Source organism: Mytilus californianus, unplaced genomic scaffold (assembly GCF_021869535.1).
Source record: "Mytilus californianus isolate M0D057914Y unplaced genomic scaffold, xbMytCali1.0.p SCAF_7, whole genome shotgun sequence".
NCBI lineage: Eukaryota > Metazoa > Mollusca > Bivalvia > Mytilida > Mytilidae > Mytilus > Mytilus californianus.
This window is the reverse complement of record NW_026262723.1, coordinates 78,565,635-78,586,104: the sequence shown is the minus strand read 5'-3', so window position 1 is coordinate 78,586,104 and position 20,470 is coordinate 78,565,635. Positions and strand designations below refer to the sequence as shown.

Here is a 20,470-nt window from a genome sequence, read left to right as displayed (position 1 = left end):
AAGAAACCAAGTGGTCCTACAGTGAAAGCTGTTCGTTGTTTGTGCTCCTCCTCTAACTCCACTTGATGATAACCAGACTTCATATCAAGCACTGTAAATATCTTGTTTCCACCTAGCGATTCAAGGATTTCTTCAATTCTCGGAAGTGCGTAGGCATCTTTGATGGACAGCTGGTTCAGTTGACGATAATCAACGCACATGCGGAGTTTCCCATCTTTCTTCCGGACTAAGACGACGTTAGACGACCATGGTGAATGTGAACGCCTTATGATGCCTGCTGACAGTAATTGCTGAAGATGATCTCTGACTTCTTCTAGCATTGACGGTGGTATTCGTCGATGTCGTTGTTTAAATGGAGTGTTATCTGTTAAATCTATTCGGTGTTTCACTAACGACGTATAACCAATATCTGTGTCGCTCTTGGAGAATATGTCGTTGTATCGGTTTATCAAGTTCTTTCCTCGTTGAAGTTCATCTGGTTTCATATCGTCTGGTAAGTGTATATCTTTGAAGATATCAATTTGATTGTTGTCATCTGGTTTTACTTGTTCTGTTGTTATGGTCACTGGTTGAAGTTCACATAAAAGAGCTCTAGGTGCAACGGTTACTGTTCTTGTAGAAATGTTCGAAATGTGAACTGGAATATCATCTCGTTGATTCTGGTCGTATGTGATTACAGCTGGTACAATATCTAAGTCGTTAGGTATTACTGAGTTTGAAGTTGCATACAACATGGAAACGGTTGATGGATACGGTAACATCTTGTCCATATAGCCTTTGATAACTACTTCGGTGTTAGGTTGTATGATAATCGGTTTTGTCTCTGCTGATTTCACCAGTGCCAAACGGTTATGTTGTCTTTCAAGTTCTTTCTCTCTTAAGGTCATACATCTGAATGCTAAGTAGTATGGTGTCATCAGGTTAGCATCTTGTAGAAAACGTGTACCATGTTCTTGTTTGATGTCCTTCATAACTTCAGATAAGATGTTTGTTCCGATAAGCAGTGGTACTTCTTTATGATATTCGCTGTCTGGTATGATGAGGAATACACCAGGTTGAATCTTGTTGTCAGCTGCTCCTTGAAGTTGCAAGTCAGCTTCAATGTATCCTTTGTAAGGTAAACGTTGTCCATCGGCGCATTCTATGTTCAAAAGAAAACTGAGTGACTGTAATGGCGTTGAATATAGATGCTGATTGTAAAAACTCTCGCTTATCGTTGATACAGTTGAACCTGTGTCGAGAAGTGCTGTTGTATTAATTCCATTTATAGTAATAGTGACTTCATTTGATGAACCAAGTAGTCCTGATGTGGACGATTTCTGTTCAGTTTGTTGTGTTGATTGTTTCATGATGAACGTTTGTTGGAGGTTCAGAGCACGCTGTGTCTTTCTTGAATGATCAAGTCGTATAGTGCAGTCTACGGCGTAGTGTCCTGGTTGCCTGCAGCGCCAACAGGTGAAATCATTCTGTTTGCGTCTTCTGTGTTGTTCTACTGGTCTGTATATGGTTGTTTCGTCTGGGTGGTATGGTGTCCATGATGTATCTCTTCTTGACCATTGAATGTTAGTAGATGGTTGGTCACAATTTCTATCTTCCTTCAAAGCCTTGACATCTTGTGAGAGTTGTTTCACCAAAGCTGTAAGCTGCTGAATTTGCCTGTTTTCTACAGTTGTTGTCGTTGATTTACTAGAATCATGTATAGATGGTTTCTTTTTCAAAGATGGCTTGATGTTATGTTGATTCTCTATTTCTCTTGTAGCTTTCAGTAAGGAATGAAAATCTGTGATGGTATCTTTCTTGTAGCGGACAATATTCTTCATCTCCGGTCTCAATCCATCAAAGAACTTGGATGTAAGCATGTCGTTGATGTTTTCCTCGGTCACATTCTTTCTGTTCTTGGCTTTGCTTAGTATCTCCTCTAATCGACAAGCCCATGTTGCAACGTCTTCGTCATCTTGCTGTCTGGCCGTGTAGAATTGGCCAAGTAAAGCTTCAGGTGGATAAACAGATCCGTATATGCTGTCCATCTTATCAATGATGTCGTCAATGGTTGCTTCCGGACCAAGTCGCATGGGAACCTTGCTAGCATCTCCACGCAAAGAACGTCTAATGGCCATCGTGATGGTTTCATGTGTATGTCCTGTCTTGATGAGACACTGTACCTCATATCTCCATAGGTCATATGGTGTACTAGTCTTTGCATCTCCGGAAAATGCTGATATCCGTGGTAAGTAGACATTCCATAAATCATCATCTGTGTCTTTATAGTCTTCCATCCAGGTTTTGAAATCATCTGGTGTCTGAGCGCATGGTTTGAGGTCCATCTCCTTGAAGGCCAAAACTATGTTGCTGATCTCATCCTTGGATAGATAATCCGACATGGCTGTACAAAATGATAATACCTAAACTATAGAAATAAAATGCTGAGATGAAATCTGAAATAAACAAAATCTTCTGAAACAAAAAACAAAAATATTAAGTTCCTAAAAGAAGAAAAAAATATGTCTGAAATGAATACAAATATATACCAAAAATTAGTGCTAAAACAAAATAAGGATGTTAAGTACCTACAATAGGAACAAAGTATCTGAAAGAAAAACAAATATATGAATAATGTTAATTTATCCTAAAATACAAAGAAATCATCTGGAATAAATAAAATAAACAAAACGTTTTAAGTACCTATAACAGAAATAAAGATTCTGAAATTAAATAGGAAAAAAAATAAATAAGTACCTGAAATCTGAGAAGAAAAAAAATAAGATTAATATCTGCAGTCTACTGTCTAATCTACAGAAAACAATAAATATAGAATCAATGCAAATCCAAATATGATATACGATAATCTGGAAATCTAAATGAATATCCTGTCAAAAGAATAAGATTAGTAACTCTAACTACTACAAAGGTCTGAAATCAAAATTATGATTAAGTATCAACAAACTCGACAACAGTGCCTAAATAAATATAGAGTAATATAGTAATGGACTGAAATGACTAACTCCTCTGAAAATAAACAGATTAGATGACAAATGCAACTCTGCAATGGTAAATCAATATACTGAAATCAAAACTCTGATTACTATATGTATACAAAAAAAAAATACAAAATGGATCTCAGAAATACTATATAAAAGTATAATGTACACAGTGGCTAACAATACCTCACAACTCAACTGAAAACCAATGAATATGTATAAGAAAAACAAATATAAGTAGTATCAATATACACGCACGTACCTTTCTTAAAGTTCCTACCCAGCTATGCCTCTGAAAATCACACACACCTAATACTCACCAAAATGTGTGTAATTTATTCCTAACTGAGTACGACTAACTGCTACATATAATCAAAAAATATATATATAACTATATAAGCAAATATATATTATACAATATAATGTAAAGTAGTAACTGGTACTGCTGCTGCTGCTGTAAATAATATCACTGTATCATCAATGAAATCACTGAAAGTCCTTAAACTTAAAATGTATTAAAGAATCAGTCAGTCAACAACAAGAACCGAAGCAACAGATCTACCTATACTACACAATGTAGACACCTATCAAGTACCCCAAATAGCCAGAACCTATCAATCAAACAACACGTATACTTACTCAACTATAAATATGTAAACTTCTAGTTCCTTAGTGCTTTATACCTACTACTTCAAATGTACAAGTTACTCCAGGCAATTACTTCTGTACTTATATTTTTTACTTACCTTCAAATTTTATAGGTAAATATCTGCGACAGCAAAGTTCTGTGGAACTTTACGAGTAAAAGAGTATTTGTCGTGTCTCTGGTCTTTGCAACAATCCTAACTTACAGGAGTGGGGATTGGGCAGTTATGAATCTATTTATTATGTACACAATAATATGCAAATTATTTCAATGTACAAATATCAACACAATGTATTTTCTTACAAAGTCAAATATAATATATATCAATTACAAACAGTAGCAACTGTTTACTTTTCTACCTATGTGTCACACTTTTTTTAAAATTTTAATGTAAGTTAATTAACTGTAAATATGTTCGAAAGCTAATTACATAATCAAATTCTGAATGAAAATTTACAGTTATTTCAACAAAATTTTACAACAAAAATTTAATTCCAAATACAGCTAAATATGTATGAGATAACTTTTCATAATTTACGGAAAAAGAACAAAGAAAGTTATTTTTAAAAAAAATTCAAGTGACACAATCAATGTTTATATATACACAGTTCAAATACAAATAAAGAATATATTCAATGTCAATCAACTAATTAGTATGTATCAAAAGTTTTACTAAATGATATTTAATTATAAAGTCAAAACACACACCGGTACATTAAATACAACTCAGTTTAAAAGTAACATCTATTGTCAATCGGTAATCACTGAGGTGTAGCGACATCTACGGGTATCGTGTATTGCCAAAATACGAATAATTCTTCATTCTCTTCATTATTCACCAAAAACGTCTGATCTACCAGAAAAAACCACGTTGGGCGCCATTATAATAGTCTTGTTTTACGGGGGTTCCATAAACGACAAGTCTAGGGTTCTTTGACATCACTTTATTATACAAGTAAACATAGGGAAAATAACCCTGCAATAACAATAGCATATAATTATCACATTTATCAATATCACAGTCTTATTAAAGTCTTATACTAGAATCATACAAATAGTATAGTGGTGTAATTAACAATGTTACAAGATCGTATGAAATATTCTATTCCATATACAATAAACTATACTGAGTATCAAGAATGCAGTGACATTCATAATATGCAACAAACTTGCAATTATATTTCTAAATACAAATACATGTATCTGATAAGTCGTATCAAATAGCATATCATTATAATCAACCAAGCGTATTATAAACAAGTCGAATGTATCGTACTTCATAAACGAGTGTCATTCATAAAACCTTTACCATACGAAGGTTATTAACTGTTCACTATAGTATTCTAGCTATTAAGTTCGTATGCACTACTGTAATGTTTAATATCTATTATCGAACTCAAGTTAACTGACATATAGGTACAATATAATATGACCCTTACCAATCTGTGGAACCAGGTTATATATCTAACATCTACAGTACAACCAGTATGTTACAGGAACATCATAATCTATGTGTCCTGAAAATAATACACAATAGTAAATACTAGGATCCAGGAAAATAATGATCCCTTATACAAAATACAACATATTAAAGACTGATATAATAAAATCAAGCTATTACACAAAATTACCATATATGGCAATATTAACGCAATTGTCAATGTGACGTCATAGATCCATAACTGAAAGGTCAAGGTCACTTTCAAAATCATTCGTAAATCTCCCTTTCTACATCCAAACTACAGATTCAAATCATATATTCTCAGATTAATACATAAACTATCTTACTCCTATCATATCTAAGGTCTATGGTATACTTACCTATAAACGGGCAGAATTGTATAGCATGCATTGCATACGCCTTTCATACACCACAAAGAACATAAAATCTACTTACCAGATATAAAGAATGTAATTTCCAATAACTACAGTGATTCCAAAGTATGGAAACTTCAGTGAGTACTAACGAGCACTAAATAGAATGTCTCTATATAAGTTTCATCACTATATATGGTTTAAATAAGAAGTAAATATTAAATATGTATGTCTCCAATTTTCAAGAATTAACCACCATTACTTCTTTTCCAAAATCTGAGGTGTGTCCAGAATGACCAATAAGAACTGACCATAAAGATAAACAAGGTGTGACAATTAATTTACTAATGAGTTGGACGGGTAGATACAATTACAACTTTGCTCAATGAAGTATGACTGACTAGAACTTTCATACAATTTATAGTATAAAGAGATAATAAACTATAAATCAAAAGATCAAATGATCAGAGTGAATGAATAAAGTATAATATCTGGTATGTAATAAAATGTAAAATACTAATAAATGAAATATGTAAAAATATACTCTGTCACAATAATGCGACTGGGTGAATATCGCAATAATAAGAACTTGCATTATGAAATCTGACACATAAATTTGTATGAAGCTTTTACTCGAATTGCAATAATTAATCTCACATTTTTGTCCATTCTTCAGAAATCGCAATAATAATTGCATGCATTAATTTCTTAATTTACAGTATCAAAGTGAATATAATCTTCAATTTTGCATAAAAGGTAGGATGAAACTCCTACATATTTGTTTTTTTTTAAAACCAATATGTTAATAATATGTAATACATGTACTGCAAAAGTAGGATGGGATACATGCTAAAACCAGCCAAACTTTTCTGATTTCTCAGTCATACGAACTAATACATGTTTTCTTTCTGTAGCATATCACACTCACACAGAGAGATTCTGTTATTCTTTGATGATATTCCTAGATTTATTTGTAAACATTTAAATAGTCTGCACCATTAGCCACTTGTCCGATGCCCCAGACTAGTTAACTTTCATTTGGACTAGCAAGTATTTTCAAAACTTAGTTTACACACATAAGAAAAATATCCAAATTCGTCTTCGGACTAGTCAGTCAGGGGTACTACTTGTACAAGTAATCTTTATTTACTTGAAGAAGTAAAAAAAATATACTTATATAAGTTAATTATAATGTTTGAATGATCTCCCCTTAATTTTCTCAAAAATTCACTTGTATAAGTGAATTTTTTTTACAATCCCACAAAAATTCCCAAGTTTTGAGATGTAAAAACATGCCTTTAATGATTTTTCCCAGGTTAGCTCATAATTTTTGATTAGAGTTCAATGTTTCATCTTATTAATTCAACAAAGAAACTGATCTTAAGTATTTGCGCAAGGCCTTCAAAAATTGCTCCTTGGGGGGCTTGTAAATGAACAGTGTTCTGAAGATAACAGACAAATGGGATTTTCATTGTCCATGAAATTACACTTAAATGATTTGTAAGACATCTGCAAAGGGCAGACAATTTAAAATTCTATTAGAGCAAAGAAATCCTAAGAATTTAAGAAAATAAAATAGGATGACTTTTTCACTTATATATATAAGTAAAAATTCTGAATGTCTAAGGGACATAACTAAGCCTTTTTTTTTTTACCTATACAAGTAAATAAAATTCACTTGTATAAGTATCCTACAAATTTACTTATATAAGTATATTAATATTACTTCTTCAAGTGAATAAAAATTACGTGTACAAGTAGTACCCCTGACTGCTAGTAGTTGGAAAAGATTTTGGTGCAAACTGTTTTAAATTCAAGTGACATAGCATAAACCAGTGTGTAAATAATGCAATTTTTAAAAATTGATTTGTAGTTATTCTTATGCTTCAGTCATCGATCATTTTCACAATAAATTTGAAATACATATGTAAATATTTTAGGTGGAATGTACAGATTACACGTAAAAGAAAATATCCAGCTCTCATCAAAAATAAATCTGTAAGTACTGTTTGATTGTATGTTAGCATTAATATCATCTTCCCTAGCCAAGGATTTCGATCCAGTCCCCTCCTCTTCACCCTTGGCAGATTAAGCCAACATTTGTGGTAACAAGCTGCGCCATCTACCGGTAGACAAAAGTCATGCCCATTCCAACTACATCATTCTTGACCAATGGTAGCACTTGAACACTCTTCAGTAGGGAGTTGTAAAAAGGGTTGTGTCTAGTGTTTACAATTTTGTGAAGCAGGAACTGAAAATAAACATTGGCATTCCATCTGCGCGAGAAACATACCCAGAAACTTCAATATAAAGTTGATTAAGAACTTTAAGATTATAACTAAATATTGTCCCATATTTTGGGGGTAAAGACTTGTTGCACAATCTGCAAGTGGAAATTGTTTATTTACATTTTCTACATTTACATGTATCATCTTAAAGGCTCTTTTTGATTGGATGCAGCCAGTTACAACTGCAACCAATGGAAATCATTACATCGTAGATCCGAAATTTTATCTTAATCCGCCAAGGGTGGAGAGGAAGGGACTGGATCGTAACCCTTGGCTAGCGAAGATGCATTAATATTAGACAGAAAAAAAAAAACCTCATTAATATTGAAATGAGATCCATCTGTAACTACTTTATATTTTTAATTATATTCAAAGCAAGAGGATACTAAAAACCTAATTGTACAAATTTATATAAAATGATGATCTGATTTTCTATATAGCAATAATTTATTTTGAATTTTTGTCCATTGTTCAACAAACACAATAAATAATAAATGCGGTCAAAAATTTGTGAATTAACAGTAGTAATATTGTCTTTAGGAACACTATATCAACATGGAAATCTAACAAATACTGTCATTAAATTATTGACATTGCCACCGAAAAATATAGGACCAATACAAACATTTACACAACCTCGTAGCACATCAAAATGAAAGTTAGATAACTTGGAAAAAAATAATGTATGAAAAGGTCAAGTTATATGTGTGGTCTGCATAACAGTTTTGATAAATAAACTGGCATAAAGAGAGAAAATGAAGTGGTACACGTAGAGGAAGTTATCTCAAAGAAGATGCACCATAACTGTTAAAATATAAAAGTATAAACCGTAATGCCTGCACTTGCACTTGTTTCTATCTAGTTGATATAAGTTGATGGGGATTTATTGAGAAACTTACTGACCGACTGATGGAAGGCATGCTTAATTTTCTCTATGTATGTTAGAATATCAGTGAACTATCAGAATCTTCAATACCCATTGGGTACATTCTGTTTTAGTTTTTTGTTGATGATCATAATTAAGACATAGTTTGGATGTGTCATATCTGCAGGTTGATTGAGGAAAAAACAAATATTTGGTAAAATAAGTATAAATTCGTATATGAGCCAATTATAAATTTAGCCGAAATTTTCTCTGAAATTTGAATTTTCAATTTTTATTTATGTCTGTTTTAAAGTTGATATTTACAAAATTGAAAACAGGTTGTCAACGAATAATGGCATCATGAATGAAAAGTTGTGACATCATGTAAATTTTCCTTCTACAGGTTTTTGTGAAAAACATATAGATATTTGTCAATTTTCAGATAGTTTATTGACTCACAAATATAGAGCAAATGCAAGAACTAACTAAATAATCTACCTCAATGTTTATTAGGGCCCCGCCTAGTGGTGGGTTGCCCTATAGTGATCAGTCTGTCCGTCCGTCTGTAACAAATTGTGTCCTCTCTATATCTAGAGAACCGTTATAATTTCATACTTTATGCTTGACATGTATATTAACCAACACCAGAGGGTGTGTCATAATGTTTGTACAACTTCCTAGCAGGGCTTCCAAAAAATATTTGAGCCTGCCGGACATTTTATATCTTATCCCGATTTTAATCCCTTAAGACTAAGTCACAAAAGGCAATTATGGTAATCAGATGGCCATCCCAATGATTGACATTAGATTAAAAAAAAACGATATTAAACTTTACTTTGATGTGAATTTGATGTTCGGACGTAAACTGTTAAATTGGCAGTGCATAATTCGAAGTGTGCACATCAGCGTGCTCATAACTGCCTTAGACTCTTTATTTGTGCAAAATTACGTTGTCAAAAACTTTACTTTCGTTTTAAAAATCACGTTTTCATAATACCGGATGTTGACCTGACAATGGTAAAACATGGACCAGAAACGGATACGTAAAATCCGTGTACGTTTACAAAGCACGACTGAATGAAGAAGCTCTTTCCACGTTATTTCTTCAACAAAATACTTGAAATGAACGTTAGATACAGGTATCAATGATAATTTTTATCATTTTTTAAGAAATGAAGGATGCATAATATTAAATTTTCCTACTGCGCACATGCGCACATGTGTTCTGTAGTAGAGAATTGATAAGAAGTAGTGGATTCGTAAACGATAATCAACGAGCGACTTTAGTCGCAAGTTGATTATCGTTTCCGAATCCACTACTTCTTATCAATTCTCTAGCTTAACCCATTTCTAGTAAAACGACTGTCTGTTTTACGTTTTGACAATGAATCAACAATATTTCATAAAAAAAGTTTGGTATTTTGTCTTTTTTATTCTATAATAGCTGGAAATGAATATATCCACACGGTTCGCATCTATATTTAGACATTTGACAAGTTAACATAAGTTTAATATAACTTAAATGGGGTGTTAGCTCCCCTTTTTAATACCAGATTTTATTTTTGTATATACATATTTCATTTAATCTTTAATCATTACAAATTATTTAAATTAAATAGATTTTGGTATATTTAATTTATTCAAAAAGACATATATTGATATACAGAATTTATTTATCTTGTTTTGAAAAGTTAAAAAATTTTAATTACCAAAATTTAGAATCTTCAAAATTTATATATATAATATTTAGCAACGTGATTTGGTATAATGAAATTGTAACACCATTATGTCGTTCTTAGTCAATTAAATATTATTAGCGTATATGCCATAAATCTGCCATTTCATAATTCATATTGCTGTTTAAAGTATTAAAATTATGTGCTTACGATTTAAATTGAACAATTATATTTAAATTTTGTTTAAACTGTTTCCGTTTCATTTAAGTTAAGATTATTTTAGCGTTATTACATTTGGCATATATCGTTCACCGGTCAGTAAAATAGTTTTATCTGTGGTACGCATTCTGAATCAGAATTGCTCTTGCTACGGATGTACAATGAATAATTATGTTGATTTCATAAACTTACCATCAAGCTGTTCATAGCCGTGATCGTCTAGTCGTTTATAACGAATGTCATAACGGTGATATTAACAGTGCAAAGTTCGAACCTTGTACCCGGAATGAATTTTTTTCATTGTAATTTTTTTTTCTGGACCAAAATATTGTTTTAATCCTAGAACATGTAGAAGTATCATATATTTCATTTTCATATAATGGCGATGATTTTGTTTCTGTTTTTATTGTCAAAGAAGTAGTTTTAACCCATTTCTTAAAAAAAAATAACACCCAAAATAAAACAAATTCAATAAACATGAACAAACCAAGATATATATATTTCATTAGATTACAATGAGACAGAAATACAGTTAAATGACATGTTTTGACAAGTAAGCGCTTTAAGAGTACTATTTATATAATGATTTATGTCAGCCATCGTGGTCTAGTGGTATCATGCATAGACTGAAGACTGTATTGATTACGAAGAAAATACGCGCGGGTTCGAATCCTACACATGCCACTCGTTTTTGAGAGGATAAAAGATCGTAAGTTAAAAGGTGAAAGTTATAATATAAGTTCTCTTAAGTTAATACTATGGTCAGTGGATTCTTGAAAAATAATCTACAGTCAGAACAATAGACTGACGTCAGAGAAATGGGTTAAAGTTCATACAACATAGTTCTTACCATTTTTCATTTAAAACCTTTTTAAATTTTTCATCAAATCATGTTTATAAACGTATTTCTTATAATTTCAATCTTTTGGACTAAATCAATTAGATAGAAACCGCTGAAATGTAAGAAATTAACTTTGAATAGACCGATCAATTTATACGATGTCCGGTACTGGAAATAGTTTACCTGTCACCTGAACAGGTAGATTTCAGCTGTCCAACAACTAATTAGCCTTGATTAAAATTAGAAAGTATTGAAGTAGGGGTTGTTTTGATAGTAATTAATCATCATGTCACTTTTATGACTGGAAATGTGTGGCTGTTAAAGGCAAAAGGTTGGGTCAAAAAGATCGCGAATTATGTTAAAATGACCGTCTCTTAAGAAAGCCTTGACAACTAAAAAGTAGATGACCGTTTCATGCTTTGCCCAGCCGGACTTTTGCTGGACATTATACAATTGTCCGGAATATATGACCGTTTTGGAAGCCTTGCTTCCTAGGTCAAAGTTAAGGTCAAAAACCTCGTTTTCAGATGACAACCCCATGTCCTATGGTAAAGATCCTGTCCGCTCTAAATCTTGAGAACCATTATGATTTCAAAGTTTATACTTGACATGTATGTTAACCAACACCAGAGGGTGTGTCATAATGTATGTATAACTTCCTAGGTCAAAGGTCAAGGTAAAAAACTTTGGTTTCAGTTGACAACCCCATGTCCTATGGTACAGATCATGTCTGCTCTATACCTTGATAACCGTTATGATTTCAAAGTTTATACATCAACCCACATATCCAGAAGACACCTAGTGGTCAACAATGAATTCACACCATGCAGTCATATCACTATTATACTATGAAAGTAAGTTCAGGATATTTATCAGGTTAATTAAATTGCCAAATATAACACTTTAACTAAAAAACATAGAATAAAATCACTCTCAGCACATAACGAGACTTTGTAATAACTTAAAAAAGTGCTTCATATCAGCTTACCTGTACACAATTTTTACCACACATTATTTACAGAGGGGCCCACAGAGATGGCTCCCATCTCAATGATGTCTAGTTAAAATCAAAAACACCTTTCATGTCATTATTTATGTGGCACTTGCATGTGCTCAATATGCCTTACTCACAAATATATAAGGAAATATTCTATTTCTGTAGAATCATTCGAACATAAAATATCTATGTATGTACTTGATATGGTAAAAGATAGTATGGTACAGTTTAAACTTTACATTCTCATCAATTATATTTAAGCATAAATCACCTGATTTTGTAATACTTCAATGTTTATGCCAAATAGTGCCCACCTCCTTCTTTTCAAGGATTTTATTTCTCTTCCAGATGATAATGAACAATTATGCATCAGTAGGAGTGGATGCTCTTGTAACTCTGAACTTTCATAAACAAAGAGAAAGTAGACCATGGCTATTTACACACCGACTCATTAATAAGGTACGTGATTTATTATACAACATGAGTGATAGCTAGGGTATATTGTGTTTAGGCAACCAAACTTTCATTCATACATAAGTACCTCCCATAGGCTTATTTATAAACTAGAAAAACAAATGTGCACATGATTATTTGTACCGCAGTAGCTTCAGAATAAACAGACGAGTCTGAGATGACGTTACTACAGTGAGTACATATTGAATGATTAAGCTTTATCTGTAATCATTGCAAAGAAAGAGACAAATGCACACAATCATTTTCGGTGACTTTCTAACATATACATTTATTTTTATGCCCCCGCCGTAGCGGAGGGGGCATTAAGTTTTTACCTTGTCCGTCCGTACGTACGTCCCAAAATTGGTTTCCGTTCTCTAACTTAAGTTTGCCTCAACCAAATGTTATGAAACTTATACACAATGCTAATTACCACAAAACACAGATCAAGTTTGAATTTTGGTGGCGATCACTTTAACAGTTCTAGAGTTATGCCCCTTTATAAATGGAAAAAATTCAAAATTTTTAGTTTCCGTTCTCTAACTTAAGTTTGCCTCAAACAAATTATATGAAACTTATACACAATGCTTATTACCACCAAATACAGATCAGGTTTGAATTTTGATAGCGTCACTCTAACCGTTCTAGAGTTATGCCCCTTTATATAAATGGAAAAATTACAAAAGTTTTAGTTTCCGTTCTCTTACTTAAGTTTGCCTCAACCAAATGTTATGAAACTTATACACAATGCTTATAACCACAAAACACAGATCAAGTTTGAATTTTGGTGTCTTCACTTTAACTGTTCTAAAGTTATGCCCTATGTAAATGGAAAAATTGCAAAATTTTTAGTTTCTGTTCTCTAACTTAAGTTTGCCTCAACCAAATTTTATGAAACATATACACAATGCTTATTACCACAAAATAAAGATCAAGTTTGAATTTTGGTGGGGTCACTTTAACCATTCTCGAGTTATGCCCTTTATAAATGGAAAAAATGCAAAATTTTTACTAAAACACAGATCAAGTTTGAATTTTTGTGGCGTCACTTTTACTGTTCTAGAGTTATGCCCCTTTATAAATGGAAAAATTGCAAAATTTTTATTTTCTTCTAAATATCAATTTATTTTTAAAATTGGAGTTATCTTCCTTTGTCCATGATTATAGTTGAATCAACTACAATCAATGCTTTATACAATGCAATGTTTAATTTTTACTTCCACTGATAAAACACAGATCAAGTTGAATTTGGGTAGTGTCACTTTAACCATTATTGAGTTATGCCCCTTTATAAATCGAAAGATTGCAAAATTTTTAGTTTCCATTCTGTAACTTAAGTTTGCCCCAACCAAACATTATGAAACCTATACACAATATTCATTACCACAAAACTAAGATCAAGTACAAATTTTTTGTTTCCGTTTTCGAACTTTAGTTTGCCTCAACCAAATGTTATGAAACTTATTCACAATGCTTATTACTACATAATACAGATTAAGTACAAAATTTGGTGAGAACACTGTTACCATTCTAGAGTTATGTCCCTTTATAAACATAAAAATTGCTGAATTTTTAGTTTCCGTTCTCTAACTTTAGTTTGTCTCAACCAAATGTTATAAAACTTATACGCAACCGTTCTAGAGTTATGCGTGTTTACAAATAGAAAAATTGCTGAATTTTTAGTTTCTGTTCTCTACTTAAGTTAGCCTCAACCAAATGTTATGAGACTTACACACAATGCTTATTACCACAAAATCAGATCAAGTTCAAATTTGGGTAGCATCACTTTTACCATTCTTCAGTTATGTCCCTTTATTTTTAATTGATCAAGATTTATTTTGTCCAAAACATTCATCTAGAAAATTGGAAATGATATTTAAAGAATACAATTGAAAGTTTTCTTGCATAAAGTAATAAGGCAAAAGAAAGAGATGTGTTGCTGCAGAAGTAAAAATGATTTGTTCCTAACTTGTGGAATACAGTTAAGTTTAATGTTGTTAATACTGTAAGCAGTATAATATGCATCACATATTGGCCTTTCAAAATAATGCTGCAATATTCTGCTATTCAGTATACAATTACAGTCATAGTAATAGAACATTGGATTTATGTAGTCTGTAATTTTTGCTTCATGTCAGACAAATAGGTGGTTAGCACTTATTTCATCTCTTTTTGCTGTATTAACTATGCTTAATATTATTCAAATACTGGATGTTGTCAAAAAACAATTGAGATTTACTTTTTACAGCAAAAATTTTTTCTGATAGTTACTTGATCATTTCAGAAGGTAATTTGGGAGATGAATTCACAGTTTCAGACTTTTTACATAAATCAGTTCAAAATATGAATAATGTTAGGTACTTGTGTATCAAAATTTCATGGTTTCTTTTGAACATGAAATCAATGAAAATTTGCAGGCAAGGATTACAAATATTTCTTAGTGTTGGCATTAGTGATTTGGACAGAAAATTTGAAACTCTATATTGGCCTTTTCAAAGACCTAGCTTATATAATAGCTCATTAAATTCATAGTTGCCTCCCTTTGTACGTTTACCAAAAACAGTGTATTTTCTCCCTCTTGATGTGCTAAATTACAGTGGTATACTTCTTACTATTGTTATGAAAAAGTGTATATTTTTATAATCAGAATTTTGGAGTATGTAGGATTCAGGTTGTCTGTTTTTTATTACTCGGTCAGTCAGAACTAACTTTGAGTCCTTTGTCAAATTTTAAAACTTCGAAAATCAGTGCCATTGAACTATTTTTATACGGCTGCCAAAAAATTTTTGTGGTCGTATATTGGTATGACGTTGGCGTCGTCGTCGTCCGAAGACACATTGGTTTTCGCACTCTAACTTTAGTTTAAGTGAATGGATCTCTATGAAATTTTACCACAAGGTTCAATACCACAAAAGGAAGGTTGGGATTGATTTTGGGGGTTATGGTGCCAACAGTAAAGGAAAAAGGGGCCAAAAATAAGCATTTTTGTAACTTCCAGACATAACTTGTGTGTTAGTGTATGGATCTCTCTGACATTGTACCACAAGGTTCCATATCACAAAAGGAATGCTGGGATTGATTTTGGGGGTAATTGCCTCAAAATTTTAGGAATTAGGGGCCAAAAAAGGGGCAAAAAACAAGCATTTTTCTAGTTTCATGACAATAACTTGTGTGTAAGTGTATGGATCTTTCTGAAATTGTACTACAAGGTTCCATATCACAAAGGGAAAGCTGGAATTGCGTTTGGGGGTAATTGCCGAAATGTTTAGGAATTGGGGCCAAAAAAGGGCCAAAAAGACATTTTTCTAGTTTCCAGACAATAACTTGTGTCCAAGTGTATGGATCTCTCTGAAATTGTACTGCAAGGTACCATACCACAAAGGGAAGGCTGGAATTGAGTTTGGGGGTGATGAATCATAAGGGGGTTCAAAAAATTTGGGGGGGGGGGGGGAGTTTTTTCCTTTTTTTTCTTTTAAAATTTTCCATTTTAAGTTGGTTATTTCTGATTTATATTTAAAAGCAAATAATAATGATATGGTAGGAGATACACACCAAACAGGATGTGTAAATTATTATATAATAAGTATTGTGCAATAGCAAGAAATTTTCAATTGCACAGTATTGCACTATAGCAAGAAATCTTCAATTGCACAGTTTTGCGCAATAGCAAGAAATCTTCAATTGCACAGTATTGCGCAATAGCAAGAAATATCCATTAGCACAATATTGCGCAATAGCAAGAAATTGTCAATTGTACAGTATTGCGCAATAGCAAGAAATATTTAATTGCACAGTATTGTGCAAAAGAAGATACTTCGTATAAATTGCTTATTTCTTGACCAATTTCAATGGGGTTTTATTCTTGAATTCTTGGGGTTCTTTAATATGCTGAATCTAACCGTGTATTTAGTTTTTGGATTTTGGGCCCCGTTTTTAAATTGGTCCACATTGAGGTCCAAAGGGTCCAAAATTAAACTTTGTTTGATTTCATCAAAAATTGAATTATTGGGGTTCTTTGATATGCCGAATCTAACCGTGTATTTAGATTCTTAATTTTTGGTTCCGTTTTCAAATTGGTCTACATTAAGGTCCAAAGGGTCCAAAATTAAACTTAGTTTGATTTTAACAAAAATTGAATTCTTAGGGTTCTTTGATATGCTGAATCTAAACATGTATTTAGATTTTTGATTATGGGCCCAGTTTTCAAGTTGGTCCAAATCTGGGTCCAAAATTAAACTTTGTTTGATTTCAACAAAAATTGAATATATGGGGTTCTTTTATATGCTGAATCTAACCATGTATTTAGATTTTTGATTTTTGGGCCCCGTTATCAACTTTGTCCACATTGAGGTCAAAAGGGTCCAAAATTAAACTTTGTTTGATTTCATCAAAAATTGAATTCTTGGGGTTCTTTGATATGCTGAATCTAACCATGTATTTAGATTTTGGATATTGGACCATAATAGGTGAATGTCCAATTTAAAATTTTTAAGTTCTTAGACCACATTCATTCTGTGTTAGAAACCTATGCTGTGTCAAATATTTAATCACAATCCAAATGCAAAGCTGTATCAAGCTTGAATGTTGTGTCCATACTTGCCCCAACTGTTCAGGGTTCGACCTCTGCGGTCGTATCAAGCTGCGCCCTGCGGAGCATTTTATTAAAAGATAATGCCCCTTGGAAACAATAATTGTAGTTTATATCAGCGATGTCTCGAAGGAGTTCAAAAATCAGTGCTGATCAATTATTTTAAAAAGAGTTATGTCCATAGAAATATTAATTATATGGAAATCTGCATTGTAAGCCCTCTCACATGTACAATTTTTGCCAGATTTTTATCAAATTCATATCAAAGGTTAATATCAGCAATGTCATGGACAATTTCGAAAATAATTGCTGATAAAATATTTTTAATGAGTTATGCCCCTTTGAAATATTGAATATATCAGAAATTGCTCTCAAGTCTTCAACTCGCTAAGATAATTTAAAAAAACAAAAAAGTTTTTTTTAGTTATTGACCTTGGACAGCTTGGACAGATAAAATATGTGCAACACATGGGGACATTGGAACTCTGTTCTTCAAAGAAACAAAGAGTTGTTACCTTGGTTGTAATAAAAAAAAGAAGATGTGGTATGATTGCCAATGAGAATAGACCTAGACCACATGACGGAAAAGTCCAGTATGGATACAAGGTCCAAAAAAAGAGTCTGATTACTATAGTTACTTTAGAAATATTTTCTCTCTTATGTAATGATTTAAACTGGACTTTAAAATGTTTGAAATTACAAACTGCCAAAAGTCATGATTTGACACTTCCACTTTAAACTAAAGGAAGGAGAATTACCAAGCCCTTTGTCTGTGGCCTCCAAACTTACCACAATTATGGCAATCATAACATCTCTCCTTATTCTATATTGACAAAATTTTTAAATTGCTATGATCACAGGGCTTAATAATGGCTATGTTATAATACCTCATAAAGATCCTACTCTTTTTAATATGCATTTCATTTAATTCTTACTTTTCATTACTGAGATAAAACAAGATAAAAAAAATAACCCACTTTCAAATAAAACATCCATGCTTTATTTGTATTTTCATTCTGTGTAGAAATGCATTTAGCATTTTTCTTTCATTATAGTGTATATAGTTTGTTATCCATTAACTTTTACAAAAATCCTCTCCTCTGAAATAATTTGGCCATTTAGAAACAAACTTGGCCATCTTGGGGTATCTAGTTTAATGATTCCAGATGATTACACCTGTTAACAACATGTCTATCAATGCTAATAATAGAACATGTGAGAAAAATGCAAGTTATCAATAATATCTTGAAAACCATTACATATCAGGAAAACTTTGCAGGTAGAAAATTTTCAGAATGTGAAGATCTACATTTTGTCCATTTTTACCCAAATTGTCCAAAAATTACCTTAAAGGAGTTACACGTATTGCCCTTCTATGACTATTTTTTTCCCTATTTTTTTTTAAATTATATTTAAAACAATAATAGATAGAAACTGTATACAGCAAGACATTTTCTTCAAATAGGTCAACATTGCCAAAGTCATTAGTTGACTCCCTATAGGAGTTATTGTGTTAAATGATGGTTTTTATCTATTTTTGTCAGTAATCTTATTGCCCTATAATTGCAATTTTACAAATATTTTTCCTGGCAGTTTTTTGGCAGAGCAACTAAGTCTTTTGATATTATAGTTGGAAGAATTTACCAGTTCTACTATTTTATATGGTTACACCCATTTTATTGGTCTCTTCAAGCTAGACCCATTTTTTAAGCAAAATATTTTTCAAGTTCAAATTAAAAGCTTTACAGAAAAGTAATCATTGGTTTAGGCTTAAAGGCACAGAATGACTGTGATGTATTATTTTGATGTCTTAACGAGACTTAAGTTTCTGCATTATTGTGGCTAAATAAACATAAAAGTACTAACATCACACAAAATAGTGTTTTGAATGCATGTAGATAAACACAAAATAACCTTTTTGATCTGTTCAAATATTTTTGGGGCAACAGTTGTACTCTATATTATTTCAATGTATGTATAATCTAAAACTTCACAATTTTCTGTTATATAATGGCAGTTTATTCAATTTTAATATCATTTCATGATTATTGTTTATAACCAATGAAAAGGAATCAATCAAAAATAGAAATGTTTAGCATTTAATTCTGGAAATTGAATAAAGGAGTGAGTTCTGTAAGGGCCATATTTGGCCTCAATTATTAGTCCAATACCGACGAAGTTGAAGGGGACTTTAAGTTTGCACTCTGTCCGTCTGTCTGTCTGTCTGTCAGTCCGGCAAATCAGTTTTCCACACTTTTTTTCTTCATGCTTGAAGATTAGAAAATTCACTGAAATAATCAGTTTTCAACACTTTTTTTCATCGTGCTTGAAGATATTGACTTGATATTTGTTATATAGTTTACACCATGACAAGTTATAGATCAAGTTAGAATTTTGTTCCAATGCAATGAATTTTTAACCGGTACAGGGGACTATGTATTGCCATGCAATACTCACAGAATGCTTGTTAAGTTGAAAGTTTCAAGATAAGAAATGTTTTAAGATGATGAAAAGGCATGTAAGAAAGTCAAATGGAAATATTTTAAATTGTTGATTTTCACATCCCAAATAGACCCAAAAAATTGATTTTTGCAAAATTTGACAAAATTGTCAATATCTCAACCAAAATTAGGCCCAGGAAACATAGAATGCAGGCGTCATCAAACTAAATATTCAAGTCAGATATGTAAAATGTTATAACTAACATTATTTTAAAAGATCTTTTTTGTCTACACATGCGCATGCGCTAATGTTTCCTGTCCTAAAAAATCAATGGAAATTAAAATACCTGTTTTTGTTAATTTTTCATGGAAAATCAAAATGAGTGCTATATGTGATGTCATGAATAGGATGCAAGTACATACATTTTCAATAACAGGACATATTTCCTATCTAGTATGATTCATTGTGATATTGGTAAATAAATCCTAATTTGAAATTGTAGCTAGAAATAGGGGCCATTTTAAGGCCTTATTGAACCTATTCCTTTGGAATTAATTAGAATTATATAACATTGCAGAAGGTCCATTTTGAATAGTAATAAATGAAAAAAATTATGATTTTCATGTGTGCAAAACATGTTTTCTCATCTTACGTACATGCAA

At 32.0% G+C, this 20,470-nt stretch overlaps 1 protein-coding gene across 1 annotated transcript in view; it reads left to right on the top strand.

The window, feature by feature from the left end:
• The window catches only part of LOC127710246 (diacylglycerol kinase epsilon-like), a 65,856-nt gene that overhangs the window by 13,563 nt on the left and 31,823 nt on the right, over positions 1-20,470 (top strand). Inside the window, exons 5-6 of the mRNA XM_052216016.1 lie at positions 7,380-7,437; positions 12,674-12,784. Coding sequence (XP_052071976.1) covers positions 7,380-7,437; positions 12,674-12,784 — 169 coding nt within the window. The remainder of the gene's footprint in view (positions 1-7,379; positions 7,438-12,673; positions 12,785-20,470) is intronic.